The sequence below is a fragment of the Neurospora hispaniola genome, assembly GCF_033458365.1.
Source record: "Neurospora hispaniola strain FGSC 10403 chromosome Unknown B0T23scaffold_1, whole genome shotgun sequence".
NCBI lineage: Eukaryota > Fungi > Ascomycota > Sordariomycetes > Sordariales > Sordariaceae > Neurospora > Neurospora hispaniola.
The window spans coordinates 6,225,614-6,251,656 of record NW_026944406.1 but is presented as its reverse complement, the minus strand read 5'-3'; the positions used below and the strand labels follow the sequence as shown (position 1 = coordinate 6,251,656).

The following is a 26,043-nucleotide window of genomic DNA, read 5'->3' as shown; positions in this document are numbered from 1 at the left end:
CCTAATGACATCGGTTGATTAGAATAATTGAAGTTGAATGATCGGTGAGAAGACGTGGAGATCTTGGACACCTCCACGTACCTAAGCTGTTTGAGATGGAAGGAGCGCCTGGGAGGGCTGCAGGCGGAATGGCGCAATGTGGGTGGGGCACATTGACCGTTACGGGGGCGCTTTTAACCCGCAAGAAAAAGCAAAGCAGGCACCACCACCACCTTACCAAGAGACGAACCACCAGCTCCTGTCATGACGACCACAGCAAACATTGTGTATCTGTCTCCCGATCGTTCTTGTTGTTCAAAGTAACGTTAGACCGCTTGTTTGATGTCCAAAAATACACTCTATGGTGGCGACTTTTGTTCCCAGATTGTGCGGCTGGAATACGTTGTTCAGCTGCCAAGTCAAAGGCCTCCCACGGATGCTTCCGACCTGAAAGGAGATCTACACCACTGACACGCGGAAGCACGGTACCTGAAAATGTCGGTGGGGGCCGTTCTTCTTGAATCAAGATCAGTTTGAAGAGGAAATACGACATGTGTGTGATTGACGAAAGCCCTCTATTAGCCTCATCAGAGCAGCTGAAAGTTGGTTCTTTCAGTAGCGGAAGGGTCAAGACCAGCCCTTTCATTTTCCGTTTCCTCTACGCTACCTACCTAGGTACCTTGACCAATTACATTCTGTATGCCAATTTGAGGAGGAGCAACGATGTGGCTCAGGTCCAACCTCTACTCGACCAGCTCACCGCCGGCCGCCTGACGAGAAACAACACGATGATCACGAGTGTCCGAGTGTGGTGGTGGTGGCTCATAGGAAGGAGCATCCGTGGGCTAATTAGCCCCACTGAGGTTGGGAAAGAGCCCCTCTTTTTTGTTTTCAATCGGGCCCGGGCCCCACCGAGGTCGGACCGTCTCCTCCCACTTCTCACTTCTGCCTGCAGTCGGTGTTCAGTGGCTTCCTTCCACATGATCCTCCAGAACACCAAACCAAGATCCCAACCATTCAAGCTTGGCAAATCCAAGATCACATCGTCCGCTTTTCCCTTTCCATTAAGTTGGGTCCTTCAACTTCCAATCCATCGTCGTAATCGCAAAGATCCCTCTTCACAGCCCTGCTAGACACGACCATCCGAGCTGAACCCACGACTTCAATTCCAAGCAGAGGTGCGCTCCCATCAGCCGCCACGCGCCTATCCAAGATGATACTTTGCATTCTGTACGAACGATGACCCAGTCCCTCCTCGCGTTACGTCTCCTTGAGTTGTAGTAGCGCCTTTTAGGGCCCCCGACCCAACCACCGCTCCCAGAACTTCATCCGAGCCGTTTCGCGTACCGCAGATGGTAACAAGGCACCACAGGGCTGCATGACCAGGAACAGTCAAGGGTTTATCACTGGCTGTCGTACTCGAATCTCCCGTCTTACTCCATCCTGCCACATCCACTGTATGCAAAGATCGGTTGGCGTCTAGTGCCCTGTCTCTTACCAACAAACTGGTTGTACATTAGTGTGGCCGCCGACCCAATGACCCACGCGCTTCGGAGTCAGCAAGGCGAATCGGCCCAAGTACCCATCAGTCGATAACAAGGTCTCACGAGGGGGCAACACATGCAACAACCAATGCCAATCTGGGAACACTGAATGGGCGTGTCAAATGTGCTACTGCAGACAGACGTCTGTGGCGGCTCATAGGGCTACCAAGACAGGGGATTGGTGCACTGGACACAGTGATGTTCAGGCGCTGTACTGTCACTGCAGCTGAACCGCTGTTCGGTGGGTTCCATCAACACCAAACTGTCGCCTAACACGCACTGTTACGGTGCCATCAAGGCTTGACAATCGGCGACCTACTGAAACCCCCGCATTCTTTTAATACGGTCCAATGCTGGTTTGATGGTTAGCTTGAGTCCTCGGGTCAACTTGCCGAGGCGTTTTCATACTATGAGTAAGCTCTTCCAGAATTCAAATACACCGTATTGGTGCCTTTCGGATTTGTTCTTGGCCATTCATTGAGTCCTGGAAAGGTTGGGGACATCTCGTCCGGCGTGCCAGGAGTACCCAGCTAACGTTTATGCCAACTGGTCTTCCAAGTGTAGTCAAGCAAAACACCAAGCGATCCCTGGACATCAAGCCCTGTCTGGCCTCGGCATCGAATCGCTTCCACTGTCACCCATTATCGTCAGGGCTGAACTCCACAGCAGGACCCAATGAAGCATGGGACATGCCGGACAAGCTGGAATGACGATGGACCACATGTCTCGGGACTTTGACCTCGCAAAGTCTGATCCAATCACGCTACTCCGTCGTCAGATGTCCTTGCATCGATTGTTCACATGGATCCCAGGTGCTTAATCTATGTCAAAGTGAATCCGTCTCTCGAGCAAGCGACAAAGGGCTGATAGGGCTGGGAGAATTTGCCGCCCATCACAGAAGGACGCCTGCTTGCCGCGTACCACAAAGTTGCAAAAGCCGGCTAGTCGACATATCACGGCCTGTCTGCTCGTCTCGCCAGATAGCTCATGCACGTCTCTTCGCCTTAACCACCGACTCGCCCAAAGCCCGAGACACGGTCGAAATCGGAGGTTTGAGTTTGGCCGCCCGTTGCCTCGACCCTTGTCCTATCCAAGGAACCTCGAGGATGCTGACCATCCTCCGATGCCTAATTAACCCTTCTTCGTTAGTGCGATCCAGCCCCTGCTGAGATGAGATGCCCCTCGTTTCCGACCCATGTTTTCTCTTCAGACATTACTCTTTTTCCGGAGAGTATTCCTTTGGCGTTACACCTCCACGCACTTTCCATGACATTCCTCCCAGGTGCAAACTTGCAGGAATTCCCTGTCCGTCAGAAAAAGGACCGAGGCAAGCACAAGCATGCCAAACCTTATAAGACGCCATGATCGCCCGTCAACTCAATTTTCAAGTCCTCATCTTTCGGTAACCTGTGCGTTTCGAGTCTTCTCCAGCCTGCCTTTGAGCTCCAGTACGGGCTTTGGATATGAGTGGAAGCCTGTCTCGTCCTGCTGGCACACGTCATCTCCTCTGTCTTTCTCGGATTTCTCCAGCTCGTCCCTGCAAAGACATCCACTGTGATCCTGGGTATAGGAGGACCTAGGTTGTGGTGTTCCGAGTCAAAAAGGTGGCAGTCTCTTCTTGGATAGCGCACCAATAGGTACGTGGTTGTCAAAACGGCTTTGGCCAGCTCAAGATGGATTGCTAACAGCGGTATCTAGGCTAGGTGGACGTCTTACATGTACCTGGCGCATTCACGGTAGGCGACAGCTAGCCAACCACCGAGTCTGAACTACAGTGGGCATAGCTGCGCTTACATCGGGTAATCCTTCGAAGTGTCTGTCAATAAGAGACACTGTAGGCATGCCCACCATCAATCTCCCTGCTGGTAGTAGCACGCAGCTGGAGCCACGTCCTGCGCATCAGCATCATCCGCGATTCTTTGCTGTCCATGCATATTTGGGCATTGCTGTCACTCTGATCATCGTCACCATTTGGTGTGTCAACCCCCGACGAAGATCATCAACATCCAGTTCGGCGAATTGCGGGAGCCAACCAGAGGTCAAAGAAATCAAGGCATCATCGGGTCGTGCAAAGCTAGTTAGGGCAGAGCTCACGGAAGGATCACATCCAAAGAGGTTCAGTCAAAACCTAGTCCTCGCCACGCCCACCTCGATGCATAAACTGTCACGTTCACTTTCAAGTGCATACACCAGAGTCCCGCACCCGTCTAGGCATCCACAGAAAATGGATGGCGATCAGAACAATCAACACAGCCATCGAAGTGATCGCGAAGCAACAGCATCACGTGGCACCAGCCAGAAGCCCATGACATCCTCAAGTTCAAGTTCGAGTTCTACTCTCGATCAGCTTCAAGGACATATGCCACCTTCCAGGACCTTTACCAGTACCGATAGAACAACCAGCCCAGATTTAACGAGTAGGGAAGAGGGGAGGGGAACAAAACGTCTGCATACACAATCCCGTCAGATCGATGGGTTCGGGATATCAACTGCTCAGAGGGAAAATGACGAATTGCACGGTGTGTCTGTTGGTGAGCCTAGACTACACTTTACAACGCCTCCACCTCCACCACCTCTGACACCGCCAACCCTGGACAAGACGGCCTTTGCCTTTCAGAACCGTCAGCCCACATCTGTGGTATTAATTCCACCAGGGTTGGACGGAAGCTTTATCCATCAGCCCAATCCGAACCACATCGGCCACACCTCGTCTTTTGACATCCCCAGCTCGATTCCTGCCGAGGCGGCGGCGATACCGCGTCGAAGATCATACACAAAGAGTGTGCCAGTTGGTGTACCTATACCCAGCAGCAGCTCTTCTTCATCAAGGGGAACTACTGTAACATCTTCGTCAGTATTTCATCCATCCAGCGATCTGCCACCATCACCACTATTCCCGCGACCTCCACCAGTTTCCCAAGACTATCAGTTCGTTGGAGGACATATGGGACATCGCGCGTCAGTCGGCAATCGGCACCAGAATGAGACCGAGGTTCATGGGGAAATCATCTCTGTTATCAATGAGGATGGGCACGGTTGGCAACGACACACACAGGTGTATGGTGGGGGTGTCTGTCTCGCATGTTTGGGAAATGAAGGCGGATTCTATGGTCCAAATGTACCACTCGAGGATCGACGATATTAGCCCTTGTTCAAGGGCTCACCGGGAAGCCCACACCAAGGAAGTCCCTTTTAGGTTTTGGAGGTGACTCGAGCCTCAGCCGCCATGCATTGCACTGCAGGCATCCAAGCACAAAGAAAGCACACACACATGTATCCAGCGCTCGGTGGGGCAATTTGCTTCCGGGTCTATGCTGCACCTCCCATAGGTTGAGTACGGTATGGACTGCATACAGGCGTTTGATGAAGTTCTTTGGGAACATCAGCATCATTGGTTCTCTTATGCATTGTTATCTTAGTGGGGGAGTTCGCCCAACGATTCACGGCGCCATGGAGTGGGGGTTGTTTCATTGTGTGGTAGTGTGGTAGAGGGTTCAAGAGGTGTGGTGAACGATGTCATGACCTGTTTCTTTGCAATAGATCTTTGTCTCTTTTCTCCCTTTTCCGCGCAAAAGGTCTTGGATACAAGTCGGTGATGGTTCCCCAGTTCCAATCCTGTTCGCTATTCTTTGCAATACCCTTTTTCTTGTTACTATCCGGCTTTCAACGTCTAATTTCAGCCCTTCACTCACTATACCTTACTCCAGACAAAAGGAAGTTTTACATCTCCAAGGGTATCTTCAAGTCCCAAATGTTTAGTTGTCGATGCCGATAAGGCCTTGGTTGTATCATTCAATCCTCTATGCACCGCATCTTTTCCATGATTCCAGTCCCGGACTACTGCTTCTCGTTACCATGTCGGATGTCGATCCACTGCATCTTGTTTTTTTCTATTCAAGGTCTCAACCCAAATCACCCAGTCCCACAAATTAGATAGACAAGGTGAGGCATTCTCCGCGAGCGAGTACAATGTAACCCTGTTGACAGTTGACTGGCCGATCAGTCTCAGCGCCCACGTGGGGTATGTACATGTAGTGTAAGCCCAAAACGTCAAAGATTCAGCCCTATGGAAAAGCCGCCCATTCTAAATGATGGCCATATTGCATGCGCATATGTGATGGGACTTGCTTGTTCCTGTTCAGTGTGAGGACAAAATGGTACCTCCAAGATGGATGTTAGGGTTGAAGCTGGATGCCGAATTCGAAATGCATCATGGATCTGACAGATGATGGGAACACTCCTCTTCGACCCCTTCCCCATCTTTCATACCTAATGATACATGAGGCTTGTATCGGTGTAAAAAGAAGAAAAAAGGAATTCCATCACAGATACTTCCTAGTTGTCGTCATTCATTCCTATATGATGTATCAAAGCTCAAACTCCGATAGCGTTCGGTCTCGGACTTATCAACCCTTCTGACAAAATCTTACCCCTTTCCCCACATCACTCACATTCTTCCAGAAGCCCCGTGCAGATTATGCTATGCAGCTTACGCTCTCCCGCACGGGAAGTCGGGGACGGGGAGGATTGGAAGGAATGCTTGGTTAGACTGTCAGCCCAGCCCTGTGGATAAACCGATTAACCGAGGGAGGCATTCTGGAAATTGGAAGGAATGAAGGATATCGTTAATCTATCTACCAGGGGGGGATTAGGAAGGGGCATTATGTATATGACGTGTTGAACCATACGGCAGGGAGTGATCACGGTGAACGACATCATAGTAGTGAAAGTCTTTATTGATGAGAGAGGAGGAGGAGGGAAAAATGAAGAAGGAGAATACCTCTAAAGTCCAACTTATATATAGGATAGCTACACACCTATATGGGGATCGTATCCACCTGTGCCAAGAGAATGCTAAAGACTGGTGATAGCTCCAATCTGATACATTTTAAAGGATTACAGTACTGATATACTTAGTACCTACCTCTCGACACTGAAAAAAAGAAACAAAGAAAAAGATAAAGGCGAGAAATAAAAATAGCAAATTTGAGTTAACACCACCGGTCCGGCGTCCATAACTCGGGACATTACCTCGTAACGGTTGTAGCCCACTACCACAGTAATGCGAAGAAGTGCGGTTACTAGTACCTACCGTACCTACCAACGGAACGGGTGCCACCATCTTGGAAAGGACTGAATCGATGTAATAGTGATACACCAACTTGCCGACGGAGAGATAAAACTTCAATCCGTCGATTCATGTTCCTTAAGGAACGGAGTCTAGCCGAAAATGAAGGGACCGAAACTTGGTTAGTTGTTGACTACCTATACCCGGTAACGCGCAAGAATTACCAGACCAGCATTATAGATTACGCACACCACCGCACACCACACAGCTTGCCGAAGGCATTGCATTAACAGCGGACGGACGTAAGGGGGGCGGTAAAGGCGGACTGCGGACCGAACTGCGGACTGCGGACCGAACTGCGGACTGCGGTTTGCAGAAAGAACGGGCGGAGCTAGGTACCTAGAGGTACCTAGGTAAGCTACCAAGGATCGATGTCGATATTCTAAATCCGAGGTACCGAGTGTCAAAGATTGTTACCTGGGGTATGGTAGCTACCTAGTCGTACCTACGGGAGAACAAGGAAAAGGGACACAAGTAGGTATGTGCAGTGGAAGCGGCAAAGGTAGGTACCTCTACCTACCTAGTTAGGTAAGGTACCTTGATTATTTGAGAATTAAGTACCTAGATAAGATAGGCTTGTGTGTAGGGGTTTTGTGTCCTTTATCGTGATTTTGCCGCCGATACCTACACTTGTATAGTTCGATACTATCTCTACCTACTATTGATTTACACCGTCGAAATTCCAAGTGAGCTAGGTACCTACCTACTGCTAGAAGAAACGGGTACCTCCAGACGGCAGACGATGAACACCGCCCGTGCGGTCCTCTGCTGCCGACCAAGGTGATATGGAAGGTACTAGATATAGGGATCTTCAAGTAAAAGAATTGCACTGACTTTTTGCTAGGTAGACGAGTGCATACCTAGGAATACCGTTAAGATTGAGGCCATGAACACAACACAATACAATACAAAACAAGTATGTACCTACACAAATATGAACCCAGTACGCCTTTTGTGTATCGCTTGTAGAGCCCAAGGCCACACCTCACCTGTGATATTCGTGGTATTGCCCTTGCTCTATCTCCCTGAGCGTCCCTTACGCTTATTTTCCTTTTCTCTCCGCCATTTCAATACCGACGTACCATCTACACCGTTCCTTTTTACTATCTATGCCACAACAGCCCGTTTCAAGTTTGAAGAAGCAAAAGCTAGAGTCAAGAGTACCTATGAACCAACAGCAAGATCGATCCAACCAGCCAACCACCCATGAACCATAGCGTGCAAGCAAGCAAAACCATTGAAGCCAATGATAGGTAGGAAGCAAGAAAGTGAAACCCCCAACAAGAAGGGGCCAAAAAAACACACCACAAGTTTTCTAATCCCTAAACCAACTCTTAATAGGAGGCAACCTAGGCAAAACTTGACCCTCCTCCTCTCCATGTACTTCTTCTTCATGCTCTTCCTCCTCCTTCACTCGCGGGAGTAGCTCCGCATATCCACTTTCTCCTGCGATCCATCTTTTGCCGCTCCCGTTTCTTCCCGAGTCACCATGCCACACCAGACTTGCGATGCCTCCCTCTACCTCATGCATCGTACATACCTGACTTGTCAAACCGGAATCCGTCTGCATCATACCATATCCGTATCCATATCCATCATATCCCCACTGCGGGACGTGCGGTCCCTGCGGTCCCTGCCACCACCCCCCAGCCAGATTCATCGCGTCCACGTTCTAAACAGCCGCGATTTCTTGGATTCGTTCCGTTCTTTCCGCTCCAGCTCGACCATTAATCTCCCTTTCCCCATCCACCTGGGCGGCGGCAGCAGCAGCGGTCCTGCTCCCTCTCCTCGACATCTCCCCATCTCCATTCCCACCCCTCAGCGCAGGCAACACGCTCTCCCTCCTCCCATTACTTGGTTGACCTCCTCCGCCGGAACCGTCAGCAGCATTCCCCCCGCCGCCACCCACGGCACCAGCAGGCAGGTCAGTAACACTCTCATCCTCCTGCTCCATCAACTTGATCATCTCCTCTAGGTTTTCCTCGAGGTTCTCTTGCTCATCCGGCGGCAGACACGACATGAGGAGATGCTTGTACTTGTCGATGCGCTCGCCTGTGCCTAGCATGCCGCGGGCTTCGACGTAGTCGTTTTCTGCCGAGCGTTGTTCTTGGAGGATGGACCGCAGCTCGGCGGCGAGAGAGAGACGGTGGGTGTAGTCGTCCTCCTCCTCTTCCTGGTCTTGGTCTTCGACTTCGGTGTCTTGGGGGAGGGGCCTGGTTGTTGATGATGTTGTGCTGCGGCGGGGGGTTCTGGGTGTTCGGCTTCTGACTCGGTTTCGTTTTCGTCCTTGGGCGGTTTGTCCTTTTGGTCTGGTGTGGGGGAGAGTTTGGGTTTCTTAGATGGAGATGACTTTAATTTGGTCGAGGTGCCGTTCGTGACTGCATTTGCACGGTCCAGTGCGGCCAACTCTTGTTTCACGGCCTCCTGCACGGATATGCGGTTCTGGTGCGTCACGAACGCCAACACCTTATGTCGCGCCGTGGCCATCTCCGCGGCCGTCTTGGCGGCTACGTCGTCCGTGTCGAGGCGGGAGTTGTAGTCGTCGATGGAGGCGGTGAGGGCTTTGAGCTCGGACTGGGTCTTGTTGAGAATGCGCCGGGCTTCCTTCTCGGCATCGTCTTTCTCCTTGAACTCACTGTCATAGGTGGCGGTGAGGTCCTTGAGCTTCTGGAGGACCAAGGGCGTGATACGATTTTGCACCGTGTTGGCCGCGTCGCTGCTGTAGTTCGGCTGTGAGTTCTTGCGGCTCGTGACCATGGACTCGGAGATGGCTTCGTGGAAGGCATCATGGCGTTGGGTATCGGGAGCAAATGGGCTAGAGGATCGTTGCGGCAGATTGGAGCGGGATTTGGAGATGGAGGCATTGAGCTCTTTTATCAGCTCTTCGGCACGTATGCCTTGCTTGTTCGGGATGTCGGTGCTGGCACCACGGCCGAGGAGGGCCCTGACACATTTTCGGGCATCGCGCATGGCGGCGAGGTGGACAGCCGTGTTACCATCGTTGTCCTGGGCGTCTAGAAGCTGTTGTACGAACTCGGGGTGGTGTGTCTCCTGCAGCCTATTAAGGATGATGTCTAGGTAGTACCGCGAGCACGACTGGCTGTTGACACGCCCAATCTTCATGACAGCAGCGTGGTGTATAACTGTGCAACCTGACAGATCCCGGCAATCAATGGTGGAGAAGAGCTCCTTCATAACCTGCGGAAAGGTCTGTTTCTCGAAGCAGTTGGTGAAGTTCACCGCTCGCATAAACGGTGTCTCTCCTCGTACGTTTTGTGCGTCCAAGCTAGCTCCAAACTTCTTCAACTGCCTCATGACATCGACATCGCCCATGGCAGAGGCCCAATGAAGACATGTGTGACGCTCGTTATCGATGGGCCAGTCGGGCTTGAAATTGGGAGGAGGGTCGGGTCGCACGGCCGGCTGCTCGTTTCTAGAGAGCAAAAAGTAGTCGAGTAGTTCGTCACCGTAGACTGCATGCTGCTGTTCCGTCATATCCTCTATCAACTCGTCTCGCTTCCGTTTCCTGTGCCCGGTCGAGAAGTGTGAATGATCGTAGCGGTCGTCCTCGGCCATGTAGGAGGCCGAGGCCACAGTAAGGTTGTCGGGGGTATCGTCGTCGTGCATGTGCGTATCGGCATCGTTGTAGTCTGGGGCTTGGGCGGGAAGACCTTTGCGACCGGGTGGTAAGAAGGTGCCAGGCTGAGGGGGGTTGGCGTTCTTGGCCGACTTACTGCCCCATGTCGGAACAGCAGGCTTGACCTTGGGGGCCTTTGGCTTGCTGGCGTGTCTAGGCGCAGGCGGAGGGCTTTCATTGCCCGGTTGGAACTCGAAGATGGGTTTTAGCCGTTCGTAGATGTTATTGCGGCGAGCGAGGGCTTCGGCCTGTTCGAGGGGGATCCAAGTGCCTGGCGAGAGGGATAATTAGCAATTGGTAGGAGGTTCACAGAGACCTTGACATGATTTTCGCACCCTGGTATCTCCCGTATCCGCCTTGAATCTTCTCGTGGGTGTCTTTTTGTACCTCGCGCTCCAAGATTCTCGTTCGGGCGGGCTTGTCGAAGCCGGCAGCCTTGAGGATATGTGTAGCGTTGACCCAATCATCGTGGCGACGGCGCATCACATGCTCCTTGAGATCGACACCAAACTGATACTCCCATACTGGAATCTACAAACCATGACAGCACACGGTTAGCAACATGCTGCGCCAAACGAGCGACGAGGAGGGGACTACGGAGAGAGAGAGGCAGAGACGTACACCGCTATAGGTTGCGCTGTAGATTCCCGGTTCGGGGTTTCCCCCGACATTTTCCTTGACCATATCTGAGTTTGATTGATGTCAATGGATGGGCGCAGGGCAAATGTCCCCAGCGGTTGAGGGGGAGCTAGAATCGCTACGGGCTGAGCAAAACGTGAGTGGGCTGATGGACTACCAGAAGTCGGCTGCTAATTGATTATGGCTACCGTAAGTAGGGTAGGCAGCAAATAGGGAATGCTGTATCTGATTACTGCCTCGTTCAAGCTATCAGTACTCTTCCTCGTCGTGGTGGTTGGCTAGGAGGTTGGAGGTGCAAATCGAGGCACGAAAAGGACGCGGTGATTGCGGGCGGGCGACGCGGTTGACGCGAATCCAGTTAAAGTGCCTGGGTGCCAAGCCCGCAATCTAGTTGAGTTCACGTGACAAAGCGGAGAAGCCAACGTCAAAGCGCTAAGCAAACGAGGCCTTGGAAGCGTATTTGGGCATGACTAACATCTTCCCTGCAGAATTACACGTTAGTGTGATAGTGCAACTCTCAAGCGATGCATGACGGAGTCACGAACAGAGCTCAGTAGTCTGGCTCTTCATCCCAATCATCAACTTCCACAACAAAGCGCAAACAGCTGAAGGCGCCTTCACCATTTTCATGAGACATAGACTTGCGGACAATCCACGCCCATCGCAGTCAAAGGCGTGCTATGAGCGGCGCACTGTCGTCAACTCGTTGCTTGGCCATGAAAGAACTGCTGTGCATTTTGATACTGTAAGGCCATGAGGAACATGTCCAGAGGTGATGAGGCGGTATCCCTCTCCTATAACAAGGAAAAAACAACATGTCGTACCTACTGCTGCATTGAATATTGTCATCCCGATTTGCGTCTTGCAGTGTCTTCTTCGGCCGAAGCGGGTGATTTTACCTGCCTGCCACTTGTCGCCCCCTCCGAAGATATTCGCAAGTCCGATATTTTGTGCATGCCGCCGCTTGAAGCTATGTGGACACTCTCTCGCTGAAGAACCTTTCTGTGGCCAATGTCATCAACCTACCGCACCTACCGCAGAGCTGTTTATCACGCAGTTAGAGATCACGGAGATGCAGTGTCTCTGGTCCCCGAAATGCCTTCACATGAGGCTTTGCCACCGAGGGAAGCCATGGCCGGTTGGAAACATGCAAGACATGAAGGACAGATATCAACATGCGTCTGAAACGAGCACACGTTCCCAGAGCCCAGGATTCATGAGTCTTTTTATTCCTTCTCTTCGCCCTCCCCATTTTGTCTTTCAACGCCAAGAAGCTTGGAGTGGTGGTATTTCCAATCACGGGCGGCATCCTTCGCGAGTTGCTCATCTTTTTTGTTGTTCCGTTTCTCGAAAACAAGCTCTTATTGTTTCCCCTGTTGGGCACCATCGGTCTCCTTTTCTTCATTCTGCCTTGTATTCAAGGGGCTTGCTCGGAAGAAAAGCCAGGCGCGGTCAAAGCATAATGGACTCCCAAGGGTATGTGTGCCCTTCCTCCAGGTGGCCAACGATGGAAACAGACATAAACCCTCTTTCTGCTCAGCTACTGAAGAAAATGATATAGTTCTCCCCTAGCCAATAGACGGCGTGTCGACCAAGATGACATTGACTTGGCCGCTGGAGTCCCCACAACCGATGATGGCAACGAACCAACCACCTCCATCCTTTCGAAAAAGAAGAAGTCAGTGAGGTTCTTAATCCCAGCAACCGAACGACCGCCCCCGCCGAATCAAACACACGATTCCTCGACAACTGAGGGCAAAAAGACGTTGCGCTTTCTGCTGGACAATGGTGCTCCCCGACGCCCTAGCAATTGGAGGAGTGTGTCTAGGTTTTTATGAGGAGATTGATGGATGACACGACGAATTTATATGCGGCAGGTTTAGAGAGGCTCCTCTGGTCTTCAATTTTCGCAATACCAACAGCCTAATCACTACAGGGAACATGCCTTTTTTTTGGTCATCAGTACTTCTAGCTAGCGAGAGTTCTCATCTCTGGGCCTTACGCCCCCTCTTCTTATCAACATCGATCACCATCTAGCCCGATACATACCTTATCTCGTACTGGAGAAAATAATTGAGACCTTTGACATTATACCTTGGGTGTACTGCCACTATACATCTAAGCGTCTTTGTTACATGTCTGATCTTGAGTTCTAGGCAATTCACAGATAAAAATATCCATATGGGACGCTGGCCGACGTCTTTTCGAATTATTATTATGTCTATCACAGTTTTGCAATGGCCATTTTTCCCCTTTCTTATGTCTTCATCTATATATCATACCATTATTTTGAGCGGTAGGGGATCAGTCTCCCTAACCTGTTGGTTGGTCTCATCCGATTTGTCTCGGACGAGGGCGGAGTGACGATGTCATGTACAAAATAATTGTTAGCGAGGTACCCGCTGTAAAACCCGTTGGTCCGCTGTAACCGCGCTATAGCCCCCCACTGCAGTCCCGTGCGTGGATCGTTTCAGCCCTGTGCAGGAACTGGCTCCCCACAAGATCTCAGATCGACGCATCTCATTGGCGAGTTGGCTAGATCCCCCACGTTTCAGTTGGCAAGGAGGCGCACATGCCGCCGTCGTTTCCCGCATTTCGTCTTCTCTCCCTTCCACTTCCATCTCCCCGAACCCTGATTTCATCTCCATCGATCTGTACAACCGAAACCATCCGTCATTTCGGACAGTCAGCTGTCCTATTTTTCTCCTTGGCTCCTTTCTTCGGATGATTTGTATATTTACTGTCGCTTTTATTTAAATAGCATCTCGAAGGCCATCTGCTCTTTCTCACTGACGCGCTCTCGCTGCTTTCGCCGTCCCTTTTGCTCGTCGCTTCGTTATTAGAATACTCCATACCCTCTCCCGTCGCCATCTCCACGAACACATCGCGAACCACCACTCGGAACCAGTACCCGATCTCGACCTCGAATCCCATCACAACACCCTCCAATGCGCCATCGCCCCTCGACAATAACGTCCCAACCGTCACCCAACCATGGCGCCCGACACGCACTCCTCCCACCCCCTTCTCGACCCCTCCTCCTCTCTTCCGCACGCCAACTCCAACGATGACCGCGGCCGCCGGCGTACCCCCTCCCCCTACCATCCCGTTCTCTACGACTCCGAGTCCAACTTCGACCCCTCAGCCGCCGACCCCTCCCCTTTCTCCTCTTCCGGTCGACCCTCCAACCCCCGCCGTACAACCTCCACCTCCCTCCGCTCCATCACGCCCGTCCCCCTCGCAGCGCAAGCCCTTCACCTCGACACCACTCTGCGCTACCGTCTAGCGGCCTTCTTCCTCCTCGTCTCGCTGGTGACATTCACCGTGCAAACGGAGCTCGCTTCCATTGTCCAACACGATCTAGGATGGGACAAGGCCTACTGCATGCTCTACCTAACCCACGGCTCCTGGGTTTTCCTGTTTCCCCTACAACTAGCTGTCCTGCGGTTACTGAAGCGGGAAATTCCCTGGCGGCCCTTTTGGCGGCAAGTCTTGTGGGAAGTTCGCGTGGTCGGATCCATGGTGGAACACCAAAAGCTGGATGTACAAACCCCGAGGAGAAGAAGAGGGAGATCGAGAGGAGGAGGCCACCAACAACAAGCAAACTCACCATGGCGGTACCTAGTCTACACCACAGCAGGCGTCACTTGCGCACTTACCGTTGCTGGACTGAGCTGGTACTTGGCCGTAAGCATGACGACCCCGTCGGACTTGACGGCCATTTACAACTGCAGTGCCTTTTTCGCGTACGCATTTAGTATCCCGCTGCTTAAGGAAAGATTGCACATGGGCAAGATCGTCGCGGTTGCCATTGCGATTCTCGGTGTTTTGATCGTTGCTTACGGCGACGGTAATCCCGATTCGGGCGCAGGCGAGATTAATGGCGGCACCCGCTTCCTAGGCAACATCATCATCGGCGTCGGATCCGTCCTCTACGGCCTCTACGAAGTCCTCTACAAACGCTTCGCATGTCCGCCTGAAGGCACCTCAGCTTTCCGAAGCGTCACGTTCGCGAACACCTTTGGAAGTATGATCGGGGTGTTCACCATTTTCGTGCTGTGGATTCCTATCCCCATCTTGCACTGGACGGGCATCGAACCGTTTGAAGTCCCCACGGGCAGGGCGGCCTGGTTGTTGTTTTGGAGTATTGTCATGAACATGAGCTTTGCGGGCAGCTTTCTGGTGCTGATTTCTCTGACGAGTCCCGTGTTCAGCTCCGTGGCGAGCCTGTTGACGATTTTCATCGTGGCCATGTCGGATTGGTTCATGACGGGCAAGCCGCTGAGCGGGGCGTCGATGCTGGGTGGGGTGTTTATCATGATGGCGTTTGGACTATTGAGTTGGTCGACGTGGAAGGAGATGGAAGAGGAGGAGGCGAGGAGGAGGAGGGTGGTTGCCGCCGGTGGTGGTGGGGAGGAGGACGTGGAGGATAGTGAGAGTGATAAGGATGAGGTGTAGATGGGTTTGGTGGATTGCTCGTTGGGTTTTTCCTTTCTTCCTTTCCTTCCCTCTTTCTTCTTTTTCCTTATTGTTCTTTTGGCGTCTTCTGTTATATTTCGGGGTTGTTTCTTCGGACACAGAGAACAGAACGGTCATACGATAGAGGTGGCCTGGCACAACCCGTATCGAGAGGCTAGGGTGGCATTTTGTTTTGGATCTGCATTTAGAGACCTATAAGGCATATAGAAGGTTATTATCTTTCGCATATTAGGCACGGCTCAAATACACTTAGATGACTAGGTGTATTGACAGCCTTGGCAATTTTTTTTTTTTTCAAATCATCTTTATCTTTTCCTTATACTCATCCTGATACACCATTTTCGATCAACATAATATCGTCCTGGATACCGTTTCTTCTGTGGGCCGCTGGGTTGCGACTTCCCTCCGAATCTCGACCACATCCGCATGTGTAATCTCGGTCTTGGCACGGAGTGTGTCTCGGCCTTGTCCCACTTTCCGGCATCCTAGTATACAACATTACTTCTACGCTCTTGGTGCTAAAACTAGCAGCGCTGTCTTGGAGACCTAGCCGGTGATACGACAAGCATCGAGGTTTACACCAGATCAAATCAAGTCGGCTCTTCCTCCAGTTTATGTCCAAAACCCTCGGTGCCAACATTCGACTCTGCCCTCTGCTCCGAGACTTCGACCTTTTCAGCCTGCCCCAAATCCCTCCATACCGAGATCTCTTACCCGAAACCTCTTCTGCTTCCGAGATTTTCTTTCTTTGCATTGGACGATTCAAATTCACCCACCGAAGTGAGCACCGTCTGCCCTCCAACATTACCTACCTCTCTCTTATTGAACACTCCTACAGCAAGATTTGACCCGGCCTCTCAACAAGCTTGTACGTGCTGAGGCAATGGCTTGTTGAGAACAATGGCTTGTTGAGAACAATGGCCTGTAAGCCTCCACGTTTAAAACAGGTTGGACTACGCCACTGAGTCATTCGGATGGACTTCTTGGATTTGGAGAATACCATTTTCCTGAAGTGTGAATACTCGCTTGAAGAACGGGAGGTCAAGGGTCATACGTCTTTCCTTGGCATGTCCTTCTTGATGACGGAGCAACTTGATAGGCGGTGTAAAGAAAACGGAATTGGTGGGGATACCTAGGTAGAAAGGTAAGGGGATTGAGACATCCCGCTCGATAAGGTGATGAGGGGGATCAGGACCGTGGTAATGAGAGAGATGTTGAAGCCATCACCAGTTCTTGGCATTCTCTTGGCACTAGTGGTCAGTGGATACGATCCACATATGGCTACCTAACCTATCTATAAGTCGGATTTCATCCTCATTCTCACTCTTTCTCTTCTTCTCTCCATCAAGTAAGACTTTTACTACCACAATGTCGTTCACTGTGATCACTCCCTTCCGTACATGGTTCAACAAGAGAGAATAAAGTGGGGGTTGGGAATGAGGAAGGTGCGGTGCAGAGAACTGGGGTGGTTGCATTACTTCGGCTTCAAGGAAACTGTGACGTCCTATACACTCCTACTTTTCATGTCCCACGAAGGCAAGGTGGGCTTTCATGAAGTGTTGCCGTAGGGTTTCCTTCCTTGGACGGAATCTTTCGAACCAAAGTCTTGTCGAGATACAGTGTCGTTCGGTGCTAAACGAGATTCGCTTCCACTTTCTATTTCAAAGTATGGATCCGGACACTCCTACATCTGGTGCAAATCTGAGCCCGGGCACGATGGGATGGAATAGCGTGGTGTCCAAGTGAATGTTACCGCCGTGTTTACCGCGGACTGAACGAACCTGTGTGCCTGCCGTTATATTCCAGCAATTCTTCTGCTTCGTGGCTTCCATCTAATGCTTCCACTGTTACCAGGGCATGCAACTTCTCCTTCCCTGCCGCCAGAAAACTGCTACAGTTCAATTACCTCGTCTCCTTCCTAGGTACTATTTTTAACGCTTCCTCACCTTTACAACTACACTGCCTTGTTCACCCACACCCACTTTCCCACGAGCAAGTACCGCTAAGGCTGCATATGTTTTAGTACGGTTACCGTATAATTCGCCTTACACGACCATTTCTGTACGATCACCGTGTAAAATAGTAATCATTTGGTCGGTTGCTATATACTTGTAGAAATACTGTTTGCGGCCCCCTCAGGTTAGCGTCAGCCGGGTTAGAGTTATATATAGGTAGCGAAAAAAAACCGTACACTTCAATTGAACCGTACAAAACCACCAAAATACGTACTAGCCCTAAAGCGCCGTATATGCCGTACGTAAGCAACCAATACACTGTAAATGCCTTGAAAATTCTAGAGAATATAGAGAGCCTAGTAATATAGTATGGGGCGGGGTGGATGGTTATACGGTGTATTTCCAAAGTGGTCCGAGCTTTGCGGTTTGAAGCTATACGACAACCTCCTCTGTACTGCAACCGTACCAAAACAGATGCAGCCTAAGCTTGACAGAAGCCCCGCGCCGTCGCGAATCCGATCTTCTAGCATTTCCCTTGCGACAACCCCTTCCAGTTCTCCAAATCCAAAGGCCACCACGATCAGGCGCTGCGATTTTCCGCTGCGCAGGTGGTAGATAACCACGCAAGGACAGCCGGCTTCCTCCCCTAAGAATCAGAAGGTATCATTCTCGCCCTCCCACCATCCACTGCCTGAGTGACGGCACCCAATCTGAAGACAAACTGACCAGCTCAATCCACAGGTCCCTCTGGCCCCGACCGTTTGTTCCACGACGTGAAAGTGTGGAAAGATCCACTTACCTCCCTCGAAAGAGTAGCCTCGATAAATACTTCACTTTTCCCGAGGATGGCGCGCATCCAGCGCCTTCCCTTCGAGCTGAAGGCGCAGATCGCTCGTGAGCTGAGCGACTTCGACCTGTACGACCAACGCAACTACCGCATCGACCCCTATGGCCACAGCTTCTTCAACGGACACACGTATAAGTGGCAGCCGTTACAGAAAGCAGGCGACAAGCCCCAGCTGAGTTTTCAGCCAGTTTACGACGATCTGCGTGCGCTTTCCCTCGTTTCGAAAGACTTCCGTGACCCAGCGCAGCGCGCCCTCTTTGCCGTGGTCATCGTTGGGGACCCCACGGCATACTTCAAGCTCTTCCGAACTCTGCTAGAATCTCCCCAAGTCAGATTCTACATACGGTGTCTCTTGGCCGTTTCAGTTCGTAATCCTGACGCAGAGAAGCGACGTTCTGTGATAGAAACGTCCCGCTGGGCTGCTTTCGTCGACATACTCGGCGACCTTGCTCTCTTTGGCCGGCATAATACTTACGACCTTTGGAACCACCGTTACTTTTACAGACTCAGGTACCGGTTATACCCACGCGGCCTTCCTGTGGTCTTGTCATCGGACCGCGTAGCATCATACGAGCTTGAAAGCCGGAAGGTTTGCCAACTAGTCACTGAGGTTTTGCATAGCATTCTTCAGCTATGCCAGTCGCTAAGAGCGTTTCATTTACACTGCAGTAATGGGTCTTGGAGGCAACAAGAAGATCCATGTACATTCTGGCCTCTTCGTACATGTTCCTCGTGGACAAAAGCGCTCGAAAGCGACCCTTTCCTTAACACTCTAACAATTGACATTCGTGCTCTGGAAGCTTTTCATGGGTTCATGATGATGGCCAATGATGGATTTCCACCGAACATTGAACATCTCACTATTGTTGGCTCAACAACCCACGAATTCCGCAACAACACGCTGCGTATGCGCCATGTCTGCGGTTGGCTAAGCGCCCTTACCAGGCTGAAAACACTCCGAGTATGGTACGGGATTTGTACAGGTACTATTGCTCTCTCACCAGTCCATAACTGGAATAACCTTCTTCTCAAGTTGAAAGCTACCCTGGAGCAGCTTGTGTTGGATGGTGCTGGGACGCTGCTCCACTTGCGTCCCAATAACATCCTTGGCCCCCGGGTACTCCAGCAACAGCGGCTGTTTGGTCCAAGCCTTATGCTATCATGCTTGCCGGAGATGGAAAAGCTCAGATACTTGAGTGTTCCGATACACTATCTCAGAAGATGCCCGGACGGTATGGAGCCACTTGAGTTTTTGAGCATGCCTAACGAAGGCCAAGATGTTCGCCAGTTTGTGGAAGCAGATGTAAAGTTTCCGAAGTCACTCGAGAGGGCTGAAGTTATGATGGTTCAGCAAGTGGAGGATAATAGAGTCACAAAGGTCAAGGCGCTGAGGATCGATCTGGGCAAGGACGGCCACACAACTGGACAAATAGTATGAGTGAAGGAAGGGCGTAGGAAGGGTAAAGACGGATGGCACAAAGTAGCAGGCAGCTTTCAAATGCGATGGATCATAACTCACGTAGACGACTCTGGATTATGCAGTTGGCTGTTGATACTACTTGGGACAAAGAGAGGACGCTTACAGTAATCTGATCGCAAATCCCACTTCCTTTTTCTGCCCGCTCATTTGAACATTTTCACTGTCCTCTTCATGCCTCAGCAAGGTGTGGATCAATAATTAGTAGGTATCATTTCCATTCCTTCTTTCTTTTGTTTTGGGCGACGATGTCACCACATTGGAAAGGCGAAACTCTGCAGCCAAAGAACGGCACTTGCATACAAGGGCAGGTGTCATCAGCTGGGCGCCCCAAAATTTCTGGGCAGGGGTACGACTGTCCATTTCCCACTTACTACACTATAGTAGTGTACACGCCAGTTTTTTCGTGCGGGGAAGGTTAACTTTCTACCTCAACCTCGACCAGTTTTCAACCGCAACAACTTGAAAGTACTAGACGTCAAAGATTACAACAGCAACCTCGACCAGTTACATACCGAGTCGCAATCGCATCACGTACGGTTGATCCGACGACGGCAATTACGATTCAGCGCATTTCGTTTCCCACCATGGCTCGCCTGAAACATCTCCCAGTCGAGGTACGGGCGCGGATATGCGAGTTCATCGGCAACATTGCCGACGCCCCCTCCGACTTCCAGCCCGATCCGCGCGAACTCGATAACTTCTTTCTGCTCGACAAGGATGACTCCCCCTTCTCGGTATTTTGCTCCATAGATTCGACACCTATTGGGCCTAGGTACTCGTCAATTTACAAGGATCTACGGTCATTAGCGCTGGCTTCGAAAACTTTTACACTACGGACTCAGCATAGCGCGTTTTGTTCAGGATTGCGGTAGTCGGCGGTCCCAGGTGTGTTATGAGATTGCTGAAAAGCCTGCTTCTTTACCCCAAGAACAGGCGGCATATTCGATCTCTCTTCGTTACACGCGAGGGCTCTGAGCACAATGTTGCTGAGGAAGCTCTGGCGCAGTTCAAGCAGGAACTGCGTCCCCTTGTCCTAACAAGAACGATCGATGAACTTTACGACGCAAGCTACTTCCGCGGATTTGAAAGCGGTCTTTCATTTGAAGAGTTTCGCGACAATCGTCCTTGGAACTACACTGCGACAGGGTTCTCCACAATGCTTCTGCTCAAATTTGCAGACTATGTCTTGAGAGCGATCATTCAGCTCTGCCCATTTCTAAGCGGTTTTCATATATGCTGCGGCATATACGATTTTAAAGTACACGCTTTGGCAAGGACAAAGGTACCTGCCAGCTTAGATGACGGCCCTTCCAATACTTTCCCATAACTCAAATCTCTTACGCTCGACTATAATGCTCTTCTGGTTCGGGTTGACTCTATAGCGGCCAGGCCAAGATATCCAGGAGGATGTCCTCCAAACATCGAAAGGCTTACACTCCTGGGGCCATGGCTGTTCGGCAATCGTTCAGGCCAGCCAATAAACCTCAGTTTCATTCACTCGTGGATTCGCAGCAACACATCACTGAAGGAGCTTCGGGTCATCAATGGATTCGACGATCGCGTGGAATGCCCAGATGAAGAGATTACCACATTCGAGAGCATACCAACGTGGAACACCATCCTCCATCTCTTCAAGGACACTTTGGAACTTCTTGTATTCGACGGGTACCATTCGAGGTTTGGAGATTCAAAAGACCGTTTTGGCCCCACGCGGATGCTCTCTTTGGAAGATTTCGAGAAGTTGGCCTACCTCAAGGTGCCATTGTACATGCTGCGGCGAGACGGCCACACACTTCGCGTGCCAAAAAAAGGACAGAAGGTTTTGGACCTCGTCCGGACCAAATTCCCGAAGGGGTTGAAGAAGGCGGATATTGTGGTGTTCGAATCGTCTGGGTCTTTCGAGGGCTTAGGTGGAGTAACTCAGAATTTTATTGCACCTATCAAGACCTCCAAGGTTCGGCTCATTGAAGCCATCACCAATTCTTAGTATTCACTTGGCATTAGTGGATACGATCCACACATGGCTACCCTGTATATAAGTCGGATTCCATCCTCCTTCTCACTCCTTCTTTCTTTCTCTTCAACTAATTAAGACTTTTACTACCACAATGTCGTCCCCCGTATTCACTCCCTTCCGTATGGTTCAACACGGCTTTGAATAAGCGATCAGTTGGTTTGGTTCCTCTAGGATGGGAGGAACGATATGTCTGATAGGAGATCGGCTTCTAGGATCTTGAGGACTACCTCAGGTATCGTCACTTTGTTTCCTTCTGTTTCGGTCTCTCCGGTCAATAATTGACACATGTGTCTCCATCTTCCTTCTTTTTTTTTTTTTTTTTTTCAGCGAGCAGTTCAATGAGAGTACCATCAGAGACATGATACGCAAGTTCTGTTCCACAGTTCTTCTGCAGTTAGGCCGTTGCGCTTGCCTACCTACCACACTACCACGGCCAGCCGCAAGTAAAAGGCAGGCTGACTAGTTGTTCCTGCCAGGTGTTCAAGGAACCATTTCAGCCTTCGCGCCGTTATTTCCAGCCGGGGGTCGGTTCCTTCTTCAGGCTGTTGTCCTGGGTGAGATGCCGAAAGGAGTCAACGCAGTCGCATCAACGCCTCAACCACTCACCTCATTCATTTCTTCTCATATCACAAAAATCCTACCGCCATACTTGTTCTACTTAAGCCAACCACTCAAGCTCTTGTCTTCCTCCCAGGCATGGCGTTATACGGTCGTTCGCTTTGCACTGCTCATTATATTCATCCATTCACCGGCAGACTGTGAGGTCCCGGCTAGCCACTAGCAGCGTGAGTTTGAGAGCCTTGAGGCCTTCCAGCCGATGGCACATCCCCAGATGCAATGATGTTGACGTGCGAATAGGATCTGTTGCCCCTCTTAGCATACCGCAGGTGTCCACGTTTGATGACACGGGCGTTTGCTTCTCGACAATGAAGTGTTTGAGCAGTTGGTTGACTCAAAGAGCATTATGTACTGTTTGCTTGCTGGGAGTCACGGCCAAATAAGGACACTCGGGAGTGGGACTGCGAAGGATTCACATGAATCTTTCAACGCGGTAAGGTATCGTGATACACTCCAGTGTAATGCTCTTGCCTTTTCCTTGAATACCTACTAACATTCATCAGGATGCACTGCTGGAGAATGCACTTTCCGAGTTCCACCTCGTTTTGCCGGCCGCCTTGAGCGCCTTCACTAACAGGCTTGTGATCCTGCCTACCCACTCAAGAATCCAGTATGCTGGCCAGTCAAGTATTCCATTTTCCTCCGTTTGTTATCCAAGAACTTGTCACATTCCAGTCACTTATCTTCTCAGTGAGTCAGCACACCCCGCAGTATTTGAACTTCAGGCCGCCCTCCTCCGTTAACCGAAACCTTTTGCGTTCGCCGCCCAGACAATTCCAGCCAGACCTATACCTTGCACCCACCTCGACATTCGCTTCTACGCCCGCCCCTCTCCAGCCTGGCAATAGTCCCAAAGACGGCTCTCTAGCATCTTGCCAACATGTGTGTATCCTTGCCATCAACTTCCCCTTGTCGCGCAATGATTCCAGAATCATACTAACACATGATGCCAACAGTAGCACCACTTCATCGACTGCGAGCGAAATCATGTCACAGCGAAAGAGCGACAACTCCCTCAAGAACATCACGCAAGGGGGTTACAGCACCTTCAACGATATCCGCCCACCATGTCTTCCAGGAACGACGTCGATCGACAAGCTTCCCATTGAGCTCTGGGAGAGGATCTTCGAATTTGTCGGCGACATTGCTTACGTCTCAGGGCGCGACCGGGTTGACTTTCCCGACGATGAAACACCGTATCCCTACGTACCTCGAGACACGCATCTGGAAGTCCCCTGTCGTACAGAGCCCACACCTTACGACTATCTTCGATCGTCATCACTGGCGTCTAGAGCGTTCACGGCACCCGCACAACGGGCCCTCTTCAGGGTTAGCAAGACACGCAGCTCAATAGGCATGCTCCGCCTACTCCGGAGTTTGCTGGAATACCCGGCAAATCGAAAGTATGTGCAGTGGCTTGTGACGTCTCCGCTGCTTCGCGAAAATAACTACGACTGTCAAAATCCTCCCGACATCCTCGATCCTATCTCGGCATTGGTACGGACCCTCGGCCCGCTCTTACGCACACCTGTCTTGGACCAATTGCAAAACGTCGAGTTCTTCGGACGCCTGTTGCAACTCTATATCCCAAGAGACCCCAAATCTTTCAGCGGGTACACTGCTGAAACGAAAATCCCAGATACAGATGACTTGAGATCATTTTACCCAATTCTGGGAGACCAAACTCTAAGAGCCATCTTGGAACTTTGCCCTCAAATCAGGGGAGCCCGACTATTTCATCGTAACACCTTCATTCATTGGGGATCGCTTCCATTGGCACCAGAAGCCTTTTTGTGTCTGCCGAACGGTCTTCTGGGGCAGGATTGCTTTAGGCTCAAGTCCTTAACACTGGATCTTGGTGCACTCTATTGGTCCCTGCTAGGACTCCGTGAAAAGGTTCCCGAATACCCTAGCGGATGTCCTCCCACCGTTGAGTATCTGAAAATTGTGGGCAAAAACAGCTACATTTTTGGGACTCCCCTCGACGACTTTTACGAATGGCTCAGCACGAACAAAAAGTTGCGGGAACTGCGAATGCTTCAAGGAGCTGATTGCCATCCGTGGCCTGGGGCTAAGAAGCAGAACTGGAACACAATAATTACAATGTTCAAAGACACGTTGGAGGTTCTCATCATGGACGGGAATCGCTACCATGAAGGTACGTATCACGATGGAGTTCGGTTCGGACCCAGCGGGGTTCTTTCCACACTACAATGCAAGAAATTGGCGTACCTCAAGGTACCACTACACTATCTCAGGGACGATACGCCAAAGCATGAGCCAGCTGATGTTGACTGGGAGGACTTGGAACTTGCCGTGCAGCCCGACGGCTCGGCAATGGACATAGATGATCTTTTTCAGGTGGATGAAGAACATGAGGACGAGGGGCAAGAGAGCGATGGGGAGGAAAACAACGAGTCGGACAACCCTCCGTCAAGGTATAATCGCTTAAGGGGCATCCGGATACTACAACCTGGTGACGAGCATAATATCCTTGGCCTCATTCAAACTGAATTTCCCCCTTCTTTGAGGAAATTGGAGGTTGTGGTTGTTGAACCAAGTATGGAAGAGGATAAAGATTACGCGTGGAGAACCATTGGAGTTCCTATCTAGCCGCATAGAACCTTGCTACGGAGGAAGCAGTCACGGAGACTGAACATGACATCTTTACAAATCTTTTGTGCGTTGGGATCTGACGGTGGTATTGACAGACAGTTTGAGGATTCGGCTGGTTCATGGGCCCTGGCCCCCTAGGTTTGTCGAAGTGGACTAGTGAAAGAAGCACAGTTGAAAGTCATCGGAGTCACACTTGCCTCAGAATGGAAAGACAGCCAAGAGGGTGAAAACTGCGGAGCTATACCCCGGTAGAAGTAGCATTCGCTGGTTGAAGGCACAGATCAGGACAAGTATGAAAGCAAATAAACACCCCAAGTTTGAACCACTTGCGTCAACATGTTGAGGTGATTACTGTATCTTGGATTTCTTCATACCAAGTAGATACGGTGCAAACATTGCTGCCCCCGCCTAGGTACATATATGACCAGATGTTGTCCTGTTCCCTGCAGTCCTTGTCTCCCCCCCACCTTCTCTCTTCTATCAACTACAGTATTTACTACACCTTTTGTTACGTACCTATTCGAGGTCGCCGTCTCAAAGACCACCGCTATTCTCATCCCCCAAGAACATGCCTCGGGGGATTCGAATCTGGCTTTGTTTTCTCCCTCGATGGTCATCTTGTTGCTGTTCACCCCAAGAAACGACATTGCCCCGCCGAAGCCATGATCCAGGTGCTGCTTCGATCGACCCGGGGATCAACCATAGGCCTTGCCGGCTTTCTGTTAGACATGTCGCTATCAAGAGAGACACTAGGAAAAGGAATACCACGAAAAGAGAAAGGATACAGATGTGTGGGGTAGACGTGGACAGCGTTATCTGATCTAGAATCGCGATCAGCAGTAAAAGTAGCTACTTCTTTCTACCATGACAGCCATGCCTCTTGGCAACGGCAGTGTTGACCAAAATCACCATGGACGCCCGGGCGACACTGCCCGACGGTCCTCGGTTTCTTCCCGTGAATGATTGAACCTGAGATAAGTAGTTGCCGGCCGCGAACTAGACATGTACGGCGGCAAGAGCTGCCCGGAAGTGGGCCCGTTCACACTTCACAGTAACTTGCTCCCGCACCTTCCCCGGCCGAACCCATTCACCGACCAAAAAGGT

The 26,043-nt window shown here is 51.0% G+C and overlaps 8 protein-coding genes across 8 annotated transcripts; 6 read left to right on the top strand and 2 right to left on the bottom strand.

The window, feature by feature from the left end:
• The first annotated feature begins 3,253 nt into the window (after positions 1-3,253).
• B0T23DRAFT_40902 (uncharacterized protein) lies at positions 3,254-4,893 on the top strand. The gene has a single exon (XM_062839356.1). It carries the CDS (start codon positions 3,364-3,366, stop codon positions 4,666-4,668), a length of 1,305 nt encoding a protein of 434 aa, XP_062697994.1. The 5' UTR covers positions 3,254-3,363; the 3' UTR covers positions 4,669-4,893.
• A 3,107-nt stretch (positions 4,894-8,000) lies between these two features.
• B0T23DRAFT_435853 (uncharacterized protein) lies at positions 8,001-10,972 on the bottom strand (the record flags this gene model as incomplete). Its single annotated transcript, XM_062840546.1, has 4 exons — positions 8,001-8,864; positions 8,921-10,559; positions 10,624-10,819; positions 10,910-10,972. 4 exons carry the CDS (start codon positions 10,970-10,972, stop codon positions 8,324-8,326), a joined length of 2,439 nt encoding a protein of 812 aa, XP_062697993.1. The 3' UTR covers positions 8,001-8,323.
• A 532-nt stretch (positions 10,973-11,504) lies between these two features.
• Positions 11,505-12,969, top strand: B0T23DRAFT_372055 (uncharacterized protein). The gene is made up of 2 exons (XM_062836700.1): positions 11,505-12,403; positions 12,489-12,969. The coding sequence occupies exons 1-2, from the start codon at positions 11,703-11,705 to the stop codon at positions 12,763-12,765; spliced, it is 978 nt and encodes a 325-aa protein (XP_062697992.1). The 5' UTR covers positions 11,505-11,702; the 3' UTR covers positions 12,766-12,969.
• A 631-nt stretch (positions 12,970-13,600) lies between these two features.
• B0T23DRAFT_308414 (uncharacterized protein) lies at positions 13,601-13,861 on the bottom strand (the record flags this gene model as incomplete). The annotated part of the gene is made up of 1 exon (XM_062834469.1): positions 13,601-13,861. One exon carries the CDS (start codon positions 13,859-13,861, stop codon positions 13,601-13,603), a length of 261 nt encoding a protein of 86 aa, XP_062697991.1.
• B0T23DRAFT_40844 (uncharacterized protein) lies at positions 13,789-15,557 on the top strand. Its single transcript, XM_062839298.1, has one exon. The coding sequence runs from the start codon at positions 13,922-13,924 to the stop codon at positions 15,383-15,385; it is 1,464 nt and encodes a 487-aa protein (XP_062697990.1). The 5' UTR covers positions 13,789-13,921; the 3' UTR covers positions 15,386-15,557.
• Positions 15,558-17,853: 2,296 nt separating this feature from the next.
• On the top strand, positions 17,854-19,794 carry B0T23DRAFT_417675 (uncharacterized protein). Its single transcript, XM_062839661.1, has 2 exons — positions 17,854-18,021; positions 18,103-19,794. The coding sequence occupies exon 2, from the start codon at positions 18,207-18,209 to the stop codon at positions 19,644-19,646; it is 1,440 nt and encodes a 479-aa protein (XP_062697989.1). The 5' UTR covers positions 17,854-18,021; positions 18,103-18,206; the 3' UTR covers positions 19,647-19,794.
• A 478-nt stretch (positions 19,795-20,272) lies between these two features.
• On the top strand, positions 20,273-21,836 carry B0T23DRAFT_417674 (uncharacterized protein; the record flags this gene model as incomplete). The annotated part of the gene is made up of 4 exons (XM_062839660.1): positions 20,273-20,422; positions 20,536-20,573; positions 20,622-20,970; positions 21,217-21,836. 4 exons carry the CDS (start codon positions 20,273-20,275, stop codon positions 21,673-21,675), a joined length of 996 nt encoding a protein of 331 aa, XP_062697988.1. The 3' UTR covers positions 21,676-21,836.
• A 1,152-nt stretch (positions 21,837-22,988) lies between these two features.
• Positions 22,989-25,005, top strand: B0T23DRAFT_40822 (uncharacterized protein). Its single transcript, XM_062839274.1, has 2 exons — positions 22,989-23,205; positions 23,280-25,005. Exon 2 carries the CDS (start codon positions 23,311-23,313, stop codon positions 24,934-24,936), a length of 1,626 nt encoding a protein of 541 aa, XP_062697987.1. The 5' UTR covers positions 22,989-23,205; positions 23,280-23,310; the 3' UTR covers positions 24,937-25,005.
• The last annotated feature ends 1,038 nt before the right edge of the window (positions 25,006-26,043 follow it).